We start from the raw sequence: 14926 nt of genomic DNA, 5'->3' as shown, positions 1-14926 counted from the left end.
ATCGATGTTTCTAACTCTCTATCCCTCTCCCTTCTTCTCTGTAAAAAATCAATAAAACATATTTAAAAAAAAAAAAAGATCAATACAGAGTCTCTTTTCTTTGGACTCAGTATGGCACATCTTCTCAATCTAAGGTCCGTACTATCCACCTTCTTACCCTACTTACCCTCTATAGGGGGGTTTGTAGCTCCCTGGTGGAGTCCTATCCATCCCGAGTGTGGGGGTTCTCAATGGAGGGGGGGCTTACCTAGGGGAATCCTGTTCCAGGGGTTCCCAAAAGTGTGAACGGACTTGACGAAGACTTTCCACCTTCTTCCTACGGTTGAGTCCTATCCATCCCAAGTGCGGGAGGGATTACCTAAGGGAATGGGGGGCTTACCTAAGGGTCCTTGTTCGGGCGCCAAATTTGGGGTCCAGCCCCAACTGGTCCAGGGGTTCCCAAAGGTGTGGACGGAGTCTGTGAAGAACGAAGGACACGGTGGCACCGTTCAGGTGATCCTCATAGCGAGGTGCTCTCTTTATTGTCCTGTTACCTCTATATTTATAACATTTGACCCTATAAGCATGCCTCTATAATCACATCATGGTATGTTTTGGGTAACGTTCTACAGTTCCTTGTTTCTTATCTGACCTTTGCCAAATATCCGGTCTCTATCTAGTTCTGTTGATTTAAATGTCATCTAGGTTAATCTCTGTGTTCCATCACAAGGGCTATTCCAAGGTCACTGCTCTACTGATAGGCTGCAAGGAAGTGACTGAAGGAGATTATCCTACCCTGTAAAGGTTATGTCCTCCCGGCCTGGCTGCTTGCCTTCCCTGGGACCGCCCTGTGTCGGTGGGTCTCCAGGGTATAGGCTTTGGTGCTTTCCCTGGTGGGCAGACCCCTGGAGATGTGGGCCCAACAAGTCCCAAATTTATTGCCAACAATCTTAGTCCAAGTCCTTCATAAGTAGTACATGGTATTTCTGTAACACTAGGGGGATTTACTGATTTATTCTCTTCCTTAGTCCTGTTAACCCCTAACCTGGGGAAACAACCTTTCTCGGGGAGGTGGTCCTGTTTAAAACACATAGCGCTAAGAGGGGGAGCAAACATATTCATAGAGGCCAGGTCCCCACTCAAAGGCGATGTCCCTCAGGGTCCCAGCCCTGCGGCTGGACCACCCGGGGGCCTGGAGGGCAGACCAGAGGTGTGGGGGTGGAGGTGGGGGACCCTAGGGCTGGGCAGGAAGAGCCCCCGCTCCCCCAGCTCCCTGGGCTGATGGGGAAACATGGCCTGGTGCCGGGGAGACGGGGACACGTTGGCCTCAGCTGAGTGGGGACAGCAGGGCCATCAGGCCCCTCGTTAAGGTCCTAATGACCCTGCGGCCCCAGAGGTGCTGACGGCCAAGGCGGGTTCCTGCGCACCCAGCACACTCCGCTCCGGGCAAATGGTCCGGAACGTGTAGCCTCAGCCCCGGGCCTTTTGCTACCCCCTGGGGTGCCAACCGGCCCGGTAGGTGGGGCTATAAAGCAGGCCGGGCCCGGCAGCCCCAGCCCTCCGCCCTCCGCCCTCCGCTCTCCGCTGGACCTGCCACACACACAGGCTGTCAGCAAGCAGGTGGGTTGGGACGCTGGGCTGCCGGGTCCGGGCTGCCCGCCTGGGTCGGGGCTGCCTCCCAGGTCCAGGGTTCTGGGCTCTCCAGGATGCGGGCTGTTCCCTCAAAGCGCTGGAGGGTGAGCACTGGGTGGGGGGTCCCCGCCGGGCACGGGCCCCTCACTGGCATCGACCCCACCCGTCCCCAGTCCTCGACGCCCGGCCATGGCCCTGTGGACGCGCCTCCTGCCCCTGCTCGCCCTGCTGGCCCTCTGGGCGCCCGCCCCAGCCCTGGCCTACATATTCGAGCACCTGTGCGATGAGGAGCTGGTGGATATCATGACCATAATATGTGGAGATCAGGGCTTCAGAAATCCCATGGACCACCAGGAGCTGCCCGACCCGCAGGGTGAGCCACCACCCCCCACCCCTCGGTCACATCCTAAAGGGACTGGCTCCCTGGCCACCGTCGGCTCCAGGGACAGAGAGTGGGTGACCCCCGAGGGCAGGCCTGTCCCCTCCCTGACTTCCATCCCCCCTCAGACAAGCACCCGCCTGCTCCCTCTGTCTCTGACGGCAGCTGCCCGGCAGTGTCGTCTTGGGGACCGGTCCTGGCCATGGGGGTGCCCCCCTCTCCTGCCCGAATGCCTGTGGGGCCCAGGAGCGGGGCAGGCTGTGTGAGGTTGCCCTGGGGGCCGAAGGCAAAATGCAGGGGCCACCCCGGGGGCAGGGCCCCCTCTCCCCAGGTCTGCTCGGGGCAGGGCCAGGGTGCGGGTCCCTGGGCGGCCCTGATGGCAGTTCGCCGTCTCTCCTCCTGGGCAGCGGGGGAGGTGGACATGGGCGCAGGCGGCCGGAAGGCCCTCACGTTGGAGGAGCTCCTGCAGAACACTGACATCGTGGACCAGTGCTGCACCAAATTCTGCACCCTCTACCAGCTGATGAACTACTGCTACTAGGCCGCCCTGGGCCTGGCCGCTCCCTGCCCCCCGAGACCCAATAAACCCCTGAACCAGCCTTGCCTGTGTGGTCTGTGCGGTGTGGGCGGGGGGGGGGGGGGGAGCAGGCACAGGGGCCACCGCCTCGGCCATGGGTGCCGCGGGGCACCCCCGAGCTCCCCCTCTTTCTCCTGCACTGGCCCCTCTGAGCTGCGTCCACACTCATCGGGTGCCCTGGGCAGGCGGTACTGCCCCCAGGTGGCAGCTCCTTCAGCGCCCGCGGTCCCTGCCTGGTTCCTGGTGGACTCCCGGCCTCGGCCGCTTCAGGAGGGACAGAGAAGCGTGGGGACTCGGGAGGCTGGGAACGGGGCTGGCAGGGAGCTGAGCCTTCACTCAGGCCCGAGCGCTCGGGCCCCGGGGGCTGTTGGGGGAACAGAATGGGCTGTTCAGGAGGCTGCCCCCACTTTTTGCTGGAGAAGCCCACTGCTGGGTTGCTCCTGGGGGGGCCCTTGGAGGGGAGAGGCTGGGCCGAGAGGGAAGAGGAGGGCTTGAGATGCTGCCCAGCTCGGGGTGGGCTAGGCAGCCAGGACCCCAGCCCGGACCTGGCAGGAGGAGCCCCGGGGCCCTGGGGGACACAGGACAGGACAGGCAGCACCCCTGGGACCCCGTGCTGGGGCTCCGGGCTGTGTCCCCCACAGGCTACAGCCCACAGCCCTGGCTTGAGGCCGGGACCCCGCCCCCTCCGCCCTCTCATCCCCCCGACAGCCACGTCCCCCCGCCCCACGCCAGCGGTCACCCCCAGACCTGCCACCAGGTCCCTCGAGGTCCAGGTCTTCACCCTCCTCAGCACCCACGGCAGCCCAGGTGGCTCCACTGGGCACTGCCTCAGGCCACCGCCTGGCATGGCAGGGAGCCAGGGTCCCGGGCTGGCCGTGGCCTGGGAGGTCAGCGGGTGACCTGACCCCACCAAGGCCTGGCCAGCCTGCCGGCCACTGGGCCAGGCCAATCTGTACCTTAACTCCTGTGCTAGCAAGCATATGTGTTAAAAGATCAATACGGAGCCGAACCAGTTTGGCTCAGTGGATAGAGCGTCGACCTGCGGTCTCAGGGGTCCCAGGTTCGATTCCGGTCAAGGGCATGTACCTTGGTTGCGGGCACAACCCCACTGGGGGGCGTGCAGGAGGCAGCTGATCGATGTTTCTCTATCATCGATGTTTCTAACTCTCTATCCCTCTCCCTTCTTCTCTGTAAAAAATCAATAAAACATATTTAAAAAAAAAAAAGATCAATACAGTGTCTCTTTTCTTTGGACTCAGTATGGCACATCTTCTCAATCTAAGTTCCGTACTATCCACCTTCTTACCCTACTTATCCTCTATAGGGGGGTCTGTAGCTCCCTGGTGGAGTCCTATCCGACCCGAGTGTGGGGGTTCTCAATGGAGGGGGGGCTTACCTAGGGGAATCCTGTTCCAGGGGTTCCCAAAAGTGTGAACGGAGTCGACGAAGACTTTCCACCCTCTTCCTACAGTTGAGTCCTATCCATCCCAAGTGCGGGAGGGATTACCTAGGGGAATGGGGGGCTTACCTAAGGGTCCCTGTTCGGGCGCCAAATTTGGGGTCCAGCCCCAACTGGTCCAGGGGTTCCCAAAGGTGTGGATGGAGTCGGCGAAGAAGGGAGGACACGGTGGCACCGTTCAGGTGATCATCATAGCTAGGTGCTCTCTTTCTTGTCCTGTTACATCTGTGTTTATACCATTTGACCCTATAAGCATGCCTCTATAATCACATCATGGTATGTTTTGGGTAACGTTCTACAGTTCCTTGTTTCTTATCTGACCTTTGCCAAATATCCGGTCACTATCTAGTTCTGTTGATTTAAATGTCATCTAGGTTAATCTCTGTGTTCCATCACAAGGGCTATTCCAAGGTCGCTGCTCTACTGATAGGCTGCAAGGAAGTGACTGAAGGAGATTATCCTCCCAGTAAAGGTTATGTCCTCCCGGCCTGGCTGCTTGCCTTCCCTGGGACCGCCCTGTGTCGGTGGGTCTCCAGGGTATAGGCTTTGGTGCTTTCCCTGGTGGGCAGACCCCTGGGGATGTGGGCCCAACCAGTCCCAAATTTATTGCCAACAGTCTTAGTCCAAGTTCTTCATAAGAAGCACATGGTATTTCTGTAACACTATGGGGGTTCACTGATTTATTATCTTCCTTAGTCCTGTTAACCCCTAACCTGGGGAAACAACCTTTCTCGGGGAGGTGGTCCTGTTTAAAACACATAGCGCTAAGAGGGGGAGCAAACATATGTCATATACGCCAGGTCCCCACTCAAAGGCGATGTCCCTCAGGGTCCCAGCCCTGCTGCTGGACCACCCGGGGGCCTGGAGGGCAGACCAGAGGTGTGGGGGTGGAGGTGGGGGACCCTAGGGCTGGGCAGGAAGAGCCCCCGCGCCCCAAGCTCCCTGGGCTGATGGGGAACCATGGCCTGGTGCCGGGGAGACGGGGAGACGTTGGCCTCAGCTGAGTGGGGACAGCAGGGCCATCAGGCCCCTCGTTAAGGTCCTAATGACCCTGCGGCCCCAGAGGTGCTGACGGCCAAGGGGGGTCCTGCGCACCCAGCACACTCCGCTCCGGGCAAATGGTCCGGAACGTGTAGCCTCAGCCCCGGGCCTTTTGCTACCCCCTGGGGTGCCAACCGGCCCGGCAGGTTGGGCTATAAAGCAGGCCGGGCCCGGCAGCCTCCAGCCCTCCGCCCTCCGCTGGACCTGCCGCACCCACAGGCTGTCAGCAAGCAGGTGGGTCAGGGACGCTGGGCTGCCGGGTCCGGGCTGCCCGCCTGGGTCGGGGCTGCCTCCCAGGTCCAGGGTTCTGGGCTGCCCAGGATGCGGGCTGTTCCCTCAAAGCACTGGAGGGTGAGCACTGGGTGGGGGGTCCCCGCCGGGCACGGGCCCCTCACTGGCATCGACCCCACCCGTCCCCAGTCCTCGACGCCCGGCCATGGCCCTGTGGACGCGCCTCCTGCCCCTGCTCGCCCTGCTGGCCCTCTGGGCGCCCGCCCCCGCCCAGGCCTTCAATTACGAGCCCCTGTGCGGCGAGGATCTGGTGGATATCATGACCATAATATGTGGAGATCAGGGCTTCAGAAATCCCAAGGCCGCCCGGGAGCTGCCCGACCCGCAGGGTGAGCCACCACCCCTCACCCCTCGTTCACATCCTAAAGGGACCGGCTCCCTGGCCAGCGTCGGCTCCAGGGACAGAGAGTGGGTGACCCCCGAGGGCGGGCCTGTCCCCTCCCTGACTTCCATCCCCCCTCAGACAAGCACGCGCCTGCTCCCTCTGCCTCTGACGGCAGCTGCCCGGCAGTGTCATCTTGGGGTTCGGTCCTGGCCATCCGGGTGCCCCCCTCTCCTGCCGGAATGCCTGTGGCGCCCAGGAGCGGGGCAGGCTGTGTGAGGTTGCCCTGGGTGCCGAAGGCAAAATGCAGGGGCCACCCCGGGGGCAGGGCCCGCTCTCCCCAGGTCTGCTCGGGGTAGGACCAGGGTGGGGTCCCCGGGCGGCCCTGATGGCAGATCCCCGTCTCTCCTCCTGGGCAGCGGGGGAGGTGGACATGGGCGCAGGCGGTCCTGAGGGCTGATCCCCGTCTCTCCTCCTGGGCAGAGGGGCAGGTGGACGTGGCCGCAGGCGGCCGGAAGGCCCTCACGGTGGAGGGGCTCCTGCAGAACACTGACATCGTGGAGGCGTGCTGCACCAACATCTGCTCCTTCTATGATATGGAGAACTATTGCAACTAGGCCGCCCTGGGCCTGGCCGCTCCCTGCCCCCCGAGACCCAATAAACCCCTGAACCAGCCTTGCCTGTGTGGTCTGTGCGGTGTGGGCGGGGGCAGGGGAGCAGGCACAGGGGCCACCGCCTCGACCATGGCTGCCGCGGGGCACCCCCGAGCTCCCCCTCTTTCTCCTGCACTGGCCCCTCTGAGCCTCCTCCACACTCACCGGGTGCCCTGGGCAGGCGGTACTGCCCCCAGGTGGCAGCTCCTTCAGCGCCCGTGGTCTCTGCCTGGTCCCTGGTGGACTCCCAGCCACAGCCGCTTCAGGAGGGACAGAGAAGGGGGGTCCTCGGGAGGCTGGGAATGGGGCTGGCAGGGAGCTGAGCCTTCACTCAGCCCTGAGCGCTCGGGCCCCGGGGGCTGTTGGGGGAACAGAATGGGCTGTTCAGGAGGCTGCCCCTACTTTTGGGCAGAGAAGCCCGCTGCTGGGGCGCTCCTGGGGGGCCCTTGGAGGGGAGAGGCTGGGCCGAGAGGGAAGAGGAGGGCATGAGATGCTGCCCAGCTCGGGGTGGGCTAGGCAGCCAGGGACCCCAGCCCGGACCGGGCAGGAGGAGCCCCGGGGCCCTGGGGGACACAGGACAGGACAGGCAGCACCCCTGGGACCCCGTGCTGGGGCTCCGGTCTGTGTCCCCCACAGGCTACAGCCCACAGCCCTGGCTTGAGGCCGGGACCCCTCCCGCTCCGCCCTCTCCTCCCCCCGACAGCCATGTCCCCCCTCCCCACGCCGGCGGTCACCCCCAGACCTGCCACCAGGTCCCTCGAGGTCCAGGTCTTCACCCTCCTCAGCACCCACGGCAGCCCAGGTGGCTCCACTGGGCACTCCCTCAGGCCATCGCCTGGCATGGTAGGGAGCCAGGGTGCCCGGGCTGGCCGTGGCCTGGGAGGTCAGTGGGTGACCTGACTCCACCAAGGCCTGGCCAGCCTGCCGGCCACTGGGCCAGGCCAATCTGTACCTTAACTCCTGTGCTAGCAAGCATATGTGTTAAAAGATCAATACCGAGTCTTTTTTCTTTGGACTCAGTATGGCACATCTTCTCTATCTAAGTTCCGTACTATCCACCTTCTTACCCTACTTACCCTCTATAGGGGGGTCTGCAGCTCCCCGGTGGAGTCCTATCCGTCCCGAGTGTGGGGGTTCTCAATGGGGGTGGGCTTACCCAGAGGAATCCTTTTCCAGCGGTTCCCAAAAGTGTGGACGGAGTCGTCGAAGACTATCCACCCTCTTCCTATGGTGGAGTCCTATCTGTCCCAAGTGTGGGGGGGCGGGGGGGGAGGCTTTCCTAGGGGAATGGGGGGCTTACCTAAGGGTCCCTGTTCGGGCGCCATATGTTGGGGTCCAGCCCCAACTGGTCCAGGGGTTCCCAAAGGTGTGGACGGAGTCGGCGAAGAAGGAAGGACACGGTGGCAGCGTTCAGGTGATCATCATAGCGAGGTTCTCTCTTTATTGTCCTGTTACATCTGTGTTTATACCATTTGACCCTATAAGCATGCCTCTATAATCACATCATGGTATGTTTTGGGTAACGTTCTACAGTTCCTTGTTTCTTATCTGACCTTTGCCAAAAATCCGGTCTCCATCTAGTTCTGTTGATTTTAATCCTGTCTAGGTTAATCTCTGTGTTCCATCACAAGGGCTATTCCAAGGTCGCTGCTCTACTGATAGGCTGCAAGGAAGTGACTGAAGGAGATTATCCTCCCAGTAAAGGTTATGTCCTCCCGGCCTGGCTGCTTGCCTTCCCTGGGACCGCCCTGTGTTGGTGGGTCTCCAGGGGTATAGGCTTTGGTGCTTTCCCTGGTGAGCAGACCCCTGGGGATGTGGGCCCAACCAGTCCCAAATTTATTGCCAACAGTCTTAGTCCAAGTTCTTCATAAATCGTACATGGTATTTCTGTAACACTAGGGGGCTTTACTGATTTATTCTCTTCCTTAGGCCTGTTAACCCCTAACCTGGGGAAACAACCTTTCTCGGGAAGGTAGTCCTGGTTAAAACACATAGCACTAAGAGGGGGAGCAAACATATTCATAGAGGCCAGGTCCCCACACACAGGAGATGTCCCTAACAGTCCCAGCCCTGTGGCCGGACCACCCGGGGGCCTGGAGGGCAGACCAGAGTTGCGGGATGGGGGCGAGGGTGGGCCCAGGCCTGGGCAGGAAGAGCCCCCGCGCCCCCAGCTCCCTGGGCTGATGGGGAAACATGGCCTGGTGCCGGGGAGACGGGGAGATGTTGGCCTCAGCTGAGTGGGGACAGCAGGGCCATCAGGCCCCTCGTTAAGGACCTAATGACCCTGCGGCCCCAGAGGTGCTGACGGCCAAGGCGGGTTCCTGCTCACCCAGCACACTCCGCTCTGGGCAAATGGTCCGGAACGTGTAGCCTCAGCCCCGGGCCATTTGCCACCCCCTGGGGTGCCAACCGGCCCGGCAGGTGGGGCTATAAAGCAGGCCGGGCCCGGAAGCCCCAGCCCTCCGCCCTCCGCCCTCCACCCTCCGCCCTCCGCCCTCCGCTCTCCGCTGGACCTGCCGCACCCACAGGCCATCAGCAAGCAGGTGGGTCAGGGACGCTGCGCTGCTGGGTCTGGGCTGCCCGCCTGCGTCGTGGCTGCCTCCCAGGTCCAGGGTTCTGGGCTGTCCAGGATGCGAGCTCTTCCCTCAAAGCGCTGGAGGGTGAGCACTGGGTGGGGGTCCCCGCCTGGCATGGGCCCCTCACTGGCATCGACCCCACCCGTCCCCAGTCCTGGACGCCCGGCCATGGCCCTGTGGACACGCCTCCTGCCCTTGCTCGCCCTGCTGGTCCTCTGGGCGCCCGCCCCAGCCCCCGCTCAGTCCGGGCACCAGCTCCTGTGCGGCAAGGATCTGGTGGAAACGCTGAGGATGGTGTGCGGAGAACGAGGCTTCAACGGTCCCACGGCCCTCGGGGAGCTGCCCGACCCGCAGGGTGAGCCACCACCCCTCACCCCTCGGTCACATCCTAAAGGGACCGGCTCCCTGGCCAGCGTCGGCTCCAGGGACAGAGAGTCTGTGACCCCCAAGGGCGGGCCTGTCCCCTCCCTGACTTCCATCCCCCCTCAGACGAGCACCCGGCTGCTCCCTCTGCCTCTGATGGCAGTTGCCCGGCAGTGTCGTCTTGGGGTCTGGTCCTGGCCATGGGGGTGCCCCCCTCTCCTGCCGGAATGCCTGTGGGGCCCAGGAGCGGGGCAGGCTGTGTGAAGTTGCCCTGGGGGCTGAAGGCAAAATGCAGGGGCCACCCCGGGGGCAGGGCCTGCTCTCCCCAGGTCTGCTCCGGGCAGGGCCGGGGCGGGGTCCCCGGTGGCCCTGAGGGCAGATCCCCGTCTCTCCTCCTGGGCAGGGGGGGAAGTGGACATGGACCCAGGCGGCCCGCAGGCCCTGGCCCTGGAGGGGCTCCTGCAGAAGCGCGGCATCGTGGAGGAGTGTTGCTTCAACGTCTGCTCCCTCTACCAGCTGGAGAACTACTGCAACTAGGCCGCCCTGGCCTGGCCGCTCCCTGCCCCCCGAGACCCAATAAACCCCTGAACCAGCCTTGCCTGTGTGGTCTGTGCGGTGTGGGCGGGGGGGGTAGTGGGGGGAGCAGGCACAGGGGCCACCGCCTCGACCATGGGTGCCGCGGGGCAACTCCGAGCTCCCCCTCTTTCTCCTGCACTGGCCCCTCTGAGCCTCCTCCACACTCACCGGGTGCCCTGGGCAGGCGGTACTGCCCCCAGGTGGCAGCTCCTTCAGCGCCCGTGGTCCCTGCCTGGTCCCGGGTGGACTCCCGTCCACGGCCGCTTCAGGAGGGACAGAGAAGGGGGGGGACTCGGGAGGCTGAGGCCGGGGCTGGCAGGGAGCTGAGCCTTCACTCAGCCCCGAGCGCTCGGGCCCTGGGGGCTGTTGGGGGAACAGAATGGGCTGTTCAGGAGGCTGCCCCCACTTTTGGGTGGAGAAGCCCCCTGCTGGGGCGCTCCTGGGTGGGCCCTTGGAGGGGAGAGGCTGGGCCGAGAGGGAAGAGGAGGGCATGAGATGCTGCCCAGCTCGGGGTGGGCTAGGCAGCCAGGGACCCCAGCCCGGACCCGGCAGGAGGAGCCCCGGGGCCCTGGGGGACACAGGACAGGACAGGCAGCACCCCTGGGACCCCGTGCTGGGGCTCCGGGCTGGGTCCCCCACAGGCTACAGCCCACAGCCCTGGCTTGAGGCCGGGACCCCTCTCGCTCCGCCCTCTCCTCCCCCTGACAGCCACGTCCCCCCGCCCCACGCCGGCGGTCACCCCCAGACCTGCCACCAGGTCCCTCGAGGTCCAGGTCTTCACCCTCCTCAGCACCCACGGCAGCCCAGGTGGCTCCACTGGGCACTCCCTCAGGCCATCGCCTGGCATGGCAGGGAGCCTGGGAGGTCAGCGGGTGACCTGACCCCACCAAGGCCTGGCCAGGCTCCCGGCCACTGGGCCAAGCCAATCTGTACCCTCCCTGGCCGCCCCGCCCAGGCCGGCCCACTGGCTGCGGGCACTGGTAGGCCTGGCAGCACCAGCCCCTCGTGGTGGGGCCCAGTGCCCTCTCTCCCCTCAGTCCTCCCCGCAGCCCTGAGCCTCCCTCCCTGGCCGCCCCTCCCCTCAAGCACATGGACACCCCCGAGGGGATGGCACTGGCCCCCAGCTGGCCCCGCCCGGGAGGGGGGCTGGGGACGGGCAGGTGGGTGCCAGGAAGAGGAGGAGGAGGCGGGAGCTGGGACGAGCAAGGATTCTCATGGGAACACCCAGGTGTCCCCAGTCACCCCGGGAGAGGCCGGGGTGTCCCAAGGGAGCTGAGGTACGTGAGCCCTGGCAGGCGGTGCCGGGCGCAGCGGGGTGGGAAGGGGCCGCCGGGGGTCAAGCCTGTATCCTGTCTGGCCTTGCTGGTGCCGGGGACTCTGAGGACCGGGAGCAGGAGCCCTTTGGGGTCCAGGGCACACTGGCCGGCTAGCGGGCGGGACTCTGAGCAGATGGGCCGGGGGCCTGCTGGTGTCACTCAGGGCTGCCCTCCGGGGCCTCAGGAGCCGGGTCACCCCGCAGGGTGGGGGGCCGACACCCTAGAATCTGAGTCGTGCTGTGCCGTGGCCCTTGATCCCCAGCCTGGGCTGGCCCTGCCCTCCTCCCCCTCCGGACCCTCCACCCTGGCCTCTCGTTCCAGTCCCTGGGCCCCCCGTGACTGTTCTTGAAAATATGAGGTGGGATGTCCCTGTGTTCCTGGCAAGGACGCGATCCTGGCCACAGAGGTGGCATCAGACCCTGGGCTCCGAGCCCCAGGGGCCCAGCTTCCTGGAGCCCCCAGGCCGCCCCCCAGAGGCCAGGCCCACAGGCCTTGGCCCTGCCATCCACTCAGGCCTGTGCCCGCCCCTTCTGGGAATTTGAGGACAGGCCTCCCCTGTCCTCAGGCCCCGCCTCCCTGGCCGGTGGGGCTGGCCTTGGGTCAAGGCCTCCGGCCACATGTCACCTGGAGGGAGGGGGGGGCAGAGGAGCAGCTGGTCCCAGAGGCCCCCTGAGCCTATGGGCCCCCTGGCTCCCTCACGGGAGGGCTGGGTCTCCCAGGGTCCTCATCCAACATGGGTCCCACTCCTCTGCTCACGCCTGTCCCGTGTTCCCCCGTCCCACGGGCCATGTGGGGAGAGCTCCCAGTGGGGAGACTGAAGCCAGGGCCAGGATGTCTGTCGCTCTGGTGCCCACACACCAAGGGCAGGCTGCCAGTGCGGCCGCCTCCAGGCAGGCCCCCTGGATTGTGCCTGCTCCTGGCAGGCATGAACTGGCCCCTGCACCTGGCCCCTGTACAGCGTTTGCCTTCTCCTGTTGGCGGTGAATATTCACCATCCTCACCGCTCCCCGGGCCAAGCGGGGTCCCTGCCCTTGAGGGCCCGCCCGGTGCCTGGTGGGCGCTGCCCGGGAGAGGGAGTGGGACCAGGAACCAGGGGCCTGAGCTGCTGAAGGGCCCTGGCAGAGCCCAGCTGTGCCCCGGCCGGCACCCGTGCCCAGCGAGGCGTCCCCACTCGGGGGTCGGCCCCCGGACTCGGGCAGGGCCAAGCCCCAGTGCAGGTAGTTTTGTGAGGTGGGCACTGTGCACACTGGACAAGGTGGCCAGAGCGGCCATTTGCATGTGTGGCCAGCAGAGGGCGCCAGAGCCCCACGTTTGCGGGGCTTCCTGTGGGCTGGGAGGGCCATCCTAGGGACAGTCCTCTGGGGGGTCCACGGCCCACCTGCCGCCACTCACAGGGGCCCCCGACTCCCGGGGGAGGGGCGGCTCCTGGCCCTGCTTTCCGGAGGCCTGAGGTTTAGGAAGGAGCCAGGGTGACCATATCTCAGCCGCCCACCCCGCCCCAGGGTCTCAGGCCTCCAGGGAAGAAGCTGACAATCGTGCTGGGTCCCCAATGTCCTGGGAAAGTACCCGGTGAGAGTCTGACCCCCCAGAGCCCCCAGAACCCCCAGAACCAGAAAGTCCTTAGGGGTGACTTCCTCCAGCAACCCCAAGTTACAGCTGAGAAACCGAGGCAGGAGGGGGGCCAGGAACCCAGGCCCCGCGGAGGCCTTTGCTGAGCGTTCCCAGGGCCCGGGGATGTCCGCCAGGCTGCCCCCCGCTCTGTGGAGGCTCACGTGCAGGCGTGGGGGGTGGGGGGGCTTTGGGGACACAGACCCCAGACCAGGAGGCTGAAGGCGGGGCCAGCGACTGGGGTTAGCTCTTTCCCATGTCCACCCCCGCCCCTGCCTCCTGCTCAGCATGTGGAGGTCAGAGGTTGGTTCCAGAAAGAATGTGGGGGGCGGGGTCCAGCGGGTGGGGGGCCTCCTCCCTCGCCCTGTTGTTTCTGGCTGCCCCGCAGGAACAGCCGGGCAGGGGCCCCAGGAGTGGGGGCGGGGCAGGGGCCTCCCCACGCTCCCCTGCGCCCGCTCCGCCCCCACCCCCTCGGGTCCAGCGTACCTCAGCTCAGACCCCCTTCGCCAGGCCTTGCCTTTGGGGGTCCCCCGGCCTGACCCCCCGAAGCTGGGCTTGGGGCTGGTCCCACGTGCCCTGGCGGCTGCTGAGCCGTCAGAACCTGGGCCCACATTCCGCCGGCCTCGCGCCAGCCCACCCCCTCCCGGCCCATCTGTGTTTTTGGAAAACAGAGCCGGCACCCCGCAACCCGCCAGCTGCAGCCAAGGGCGTTTGTTCTTCCAGCCCCGCCGCCTGCAAGCTGGGCCCCGGCCAGCCCCTCCCGCACCCACGGCCACTCCGGGACCTCGGACAGCCCTTCCCTCCGGGCTCGGGTTCGGGCTGGGGGTCCGTCCACACGGCCGCAGGGCACGGCTGAGACGAGAGCCTGAGACCCTGTGGCTCCAAACCGCACCTCTGCCTGCCCTGTCCCTGGCCCTCCCTGCCCCTCCCTGCCCCTCCCTCCCCCTCCCTCCCCCTCCCTGCCCCTCCCCTCTGGGGTCTGCCAAGGGCAGGGGTGAGGAGAGCGGGAGGTGGGCTTCGTCCCCAGGCCTGGAGGGTGGGTCTGTCCTGTGCCCGCTGGGGTGCATCCCTGGCCGTGGCCCGCTGTGGGCAAGGAGGGCGCACAGGCTGGGCTCCAGGTGGACCCGAGGCCCAGAGCAGGCGGCCAGGGCTCTCCCCCCCGACCCCTGCCTGGTGCCCGGACCTGAGAATGAGTCCGCGTGGGGCTCTCTGTTCGGGGCACGTGCCCAGCAGGGGAGGCTGTGGGTCCCCTGTGCTCCCCCGGAGTCGCCGTGGCCGCAGGCATCCCCCAGGCCTTTCCCGTGGCTGGACAGGTTGGGGTCTGGACACATGGGCTGCCTCCTGTGTGACCTCAGCTCCCGGCCTGGTCTCAGCAGGTAGGACCGCTGGAGTGTCCACCCCACGCCCGTGCAGGGCCGGGGGGAGTGCCCATGGGCCCGGCTCTCCAGGGTGCACCTCCCGGCCCTGCCCTCCAGCTTCCTCATCCATGGAAAGGGAATCAGAGGCGACCTCCTGACCCATAGGGCTGTGGGGGGCCCAGGCTGGACATGGGAGGGGCACCCCTCCAGGGTGAAGTCCCCGGGCGAGCAGGTGTGGCCACCGGCTCCCCAGGGCAGGAGGCGGGGCGGGGCCATGGAGGGCTCAAGGCGTGGAAAGGACAGGAAAGGGAATAAGGCCCACAGAGCCGCTCGGGGAACGGGGCTCCCTGTGCTGGAGCCGCCCCAGCTTACCAGCAACGGAGCCCGGCATCGAGAGACCCCGCCTGGCCGGCCTCCTGCTCCCCAAGTTCCGAGGCCTCTTTCTTTTTTTGTTTTAATTGATTTCAGAGAGGAAGGGAGAGGGCGAGAGAGAAACATCCATGATGAGAGAGGATCATGGATCGGCTGCCTCCTGCACGCCCCATACTGGGGATAGTACCCACAACTCAGGCATGCACCCTTGATCGGAATCGAACCCAGGACCCTTCAGTCTGCAGGCCGACGCTCTATCCATTGAGCCAAACTGGCCAGGGAGCTCTGAGCCCTCTTGGTGGGCACTTACCTGCAGGAGATGCAGGGGACGGAGGGTCCCAGGACAGCAGGATCCATGCGACCTGGGAGGGACCCCTTAGGGGCAAATGCACCTTCACCTCAGGGTGTTGAGCAGCGAGTGTGG

The 14926-nt window shown here is 65.2% G+C and overlaps 3 protein-coding genes across 3 annotated transcripts; all 3 read left to right on the top strand.

The window, feature by feature from the left end:
- Positions 1 to 1800: 1800 nt before the first annotated feature.
- On the top strand, positions 1801 to 2531 carry LOC139017650 (insulin-like). The gene is made up of 2 exons (XM_070426263.1): positions 1801 to 1984; positions 2398 to 2531. Exons 1-2 carry the CDS (start codon positions 1801 to 1803, stop codon positions 2529 to 2531), a joined length of 318 nt encoding a protein of 105 aa, XP_070282364.1.
- A 2972-nt stretch (positions 2532 to 5503) lies between these two features.
- On the top strand, positions 5504 to 6297 carry LOC139018551 (insulin-like). Its single transcript, XM_070427107.1, has 3 exons — positions 5504 to 5687; positions 6100 to 6126; positions 6188 to 6297. Exons 1-3 carry the CDS (start codon positions 5504 to 5506, stop codon positions 6295 to 6297), a joined length of 321 nt encoding a protein of 106 aa, XP_070283208.1.
- A 2780-nt stretch (positions 6298 to 9077) lies between these two features.
- On the top strand, positions 9078 to 9809 carry LOC139018550 (insulin-like). The gene is made up of 2 exons (XM_070427106.1): positions 9078 to 9264; positions 9676 to 9809. The coding sequence occupies exons 1-2, from the start codon at positions 9078 to 9080 to the stop codon at positions 9807 to 9809; spliced, it is 321 nt and encodes a 106-aa protein (XP_070283207.1).
- The last annotated feature ends 5117 nt before the right edge of the window (positions 9810 to 14926 follow it).

This window comes from Myotis yumanensis, unplaced genomic scaffold (assembly GCF_028538775.1).
Source record: "Myotis yumanensis isolate MYYU_CA2020_CCGP unplaced genomic scaffold, mMyoYum1.0.hap1 SCAF_10, whole genome shotgun sequence".
Taxonomy (NCBI): Eukaryota; Metazoa; Chordata; class Mammalia; order Chiroptera; family Vespertilionidae; genus Myotis; species Myotis yumanensis.
Note: the sequence above shows the minus strand (reverse complement) of the source record. Positions and strands in the feature narration are given on the sequence as shown.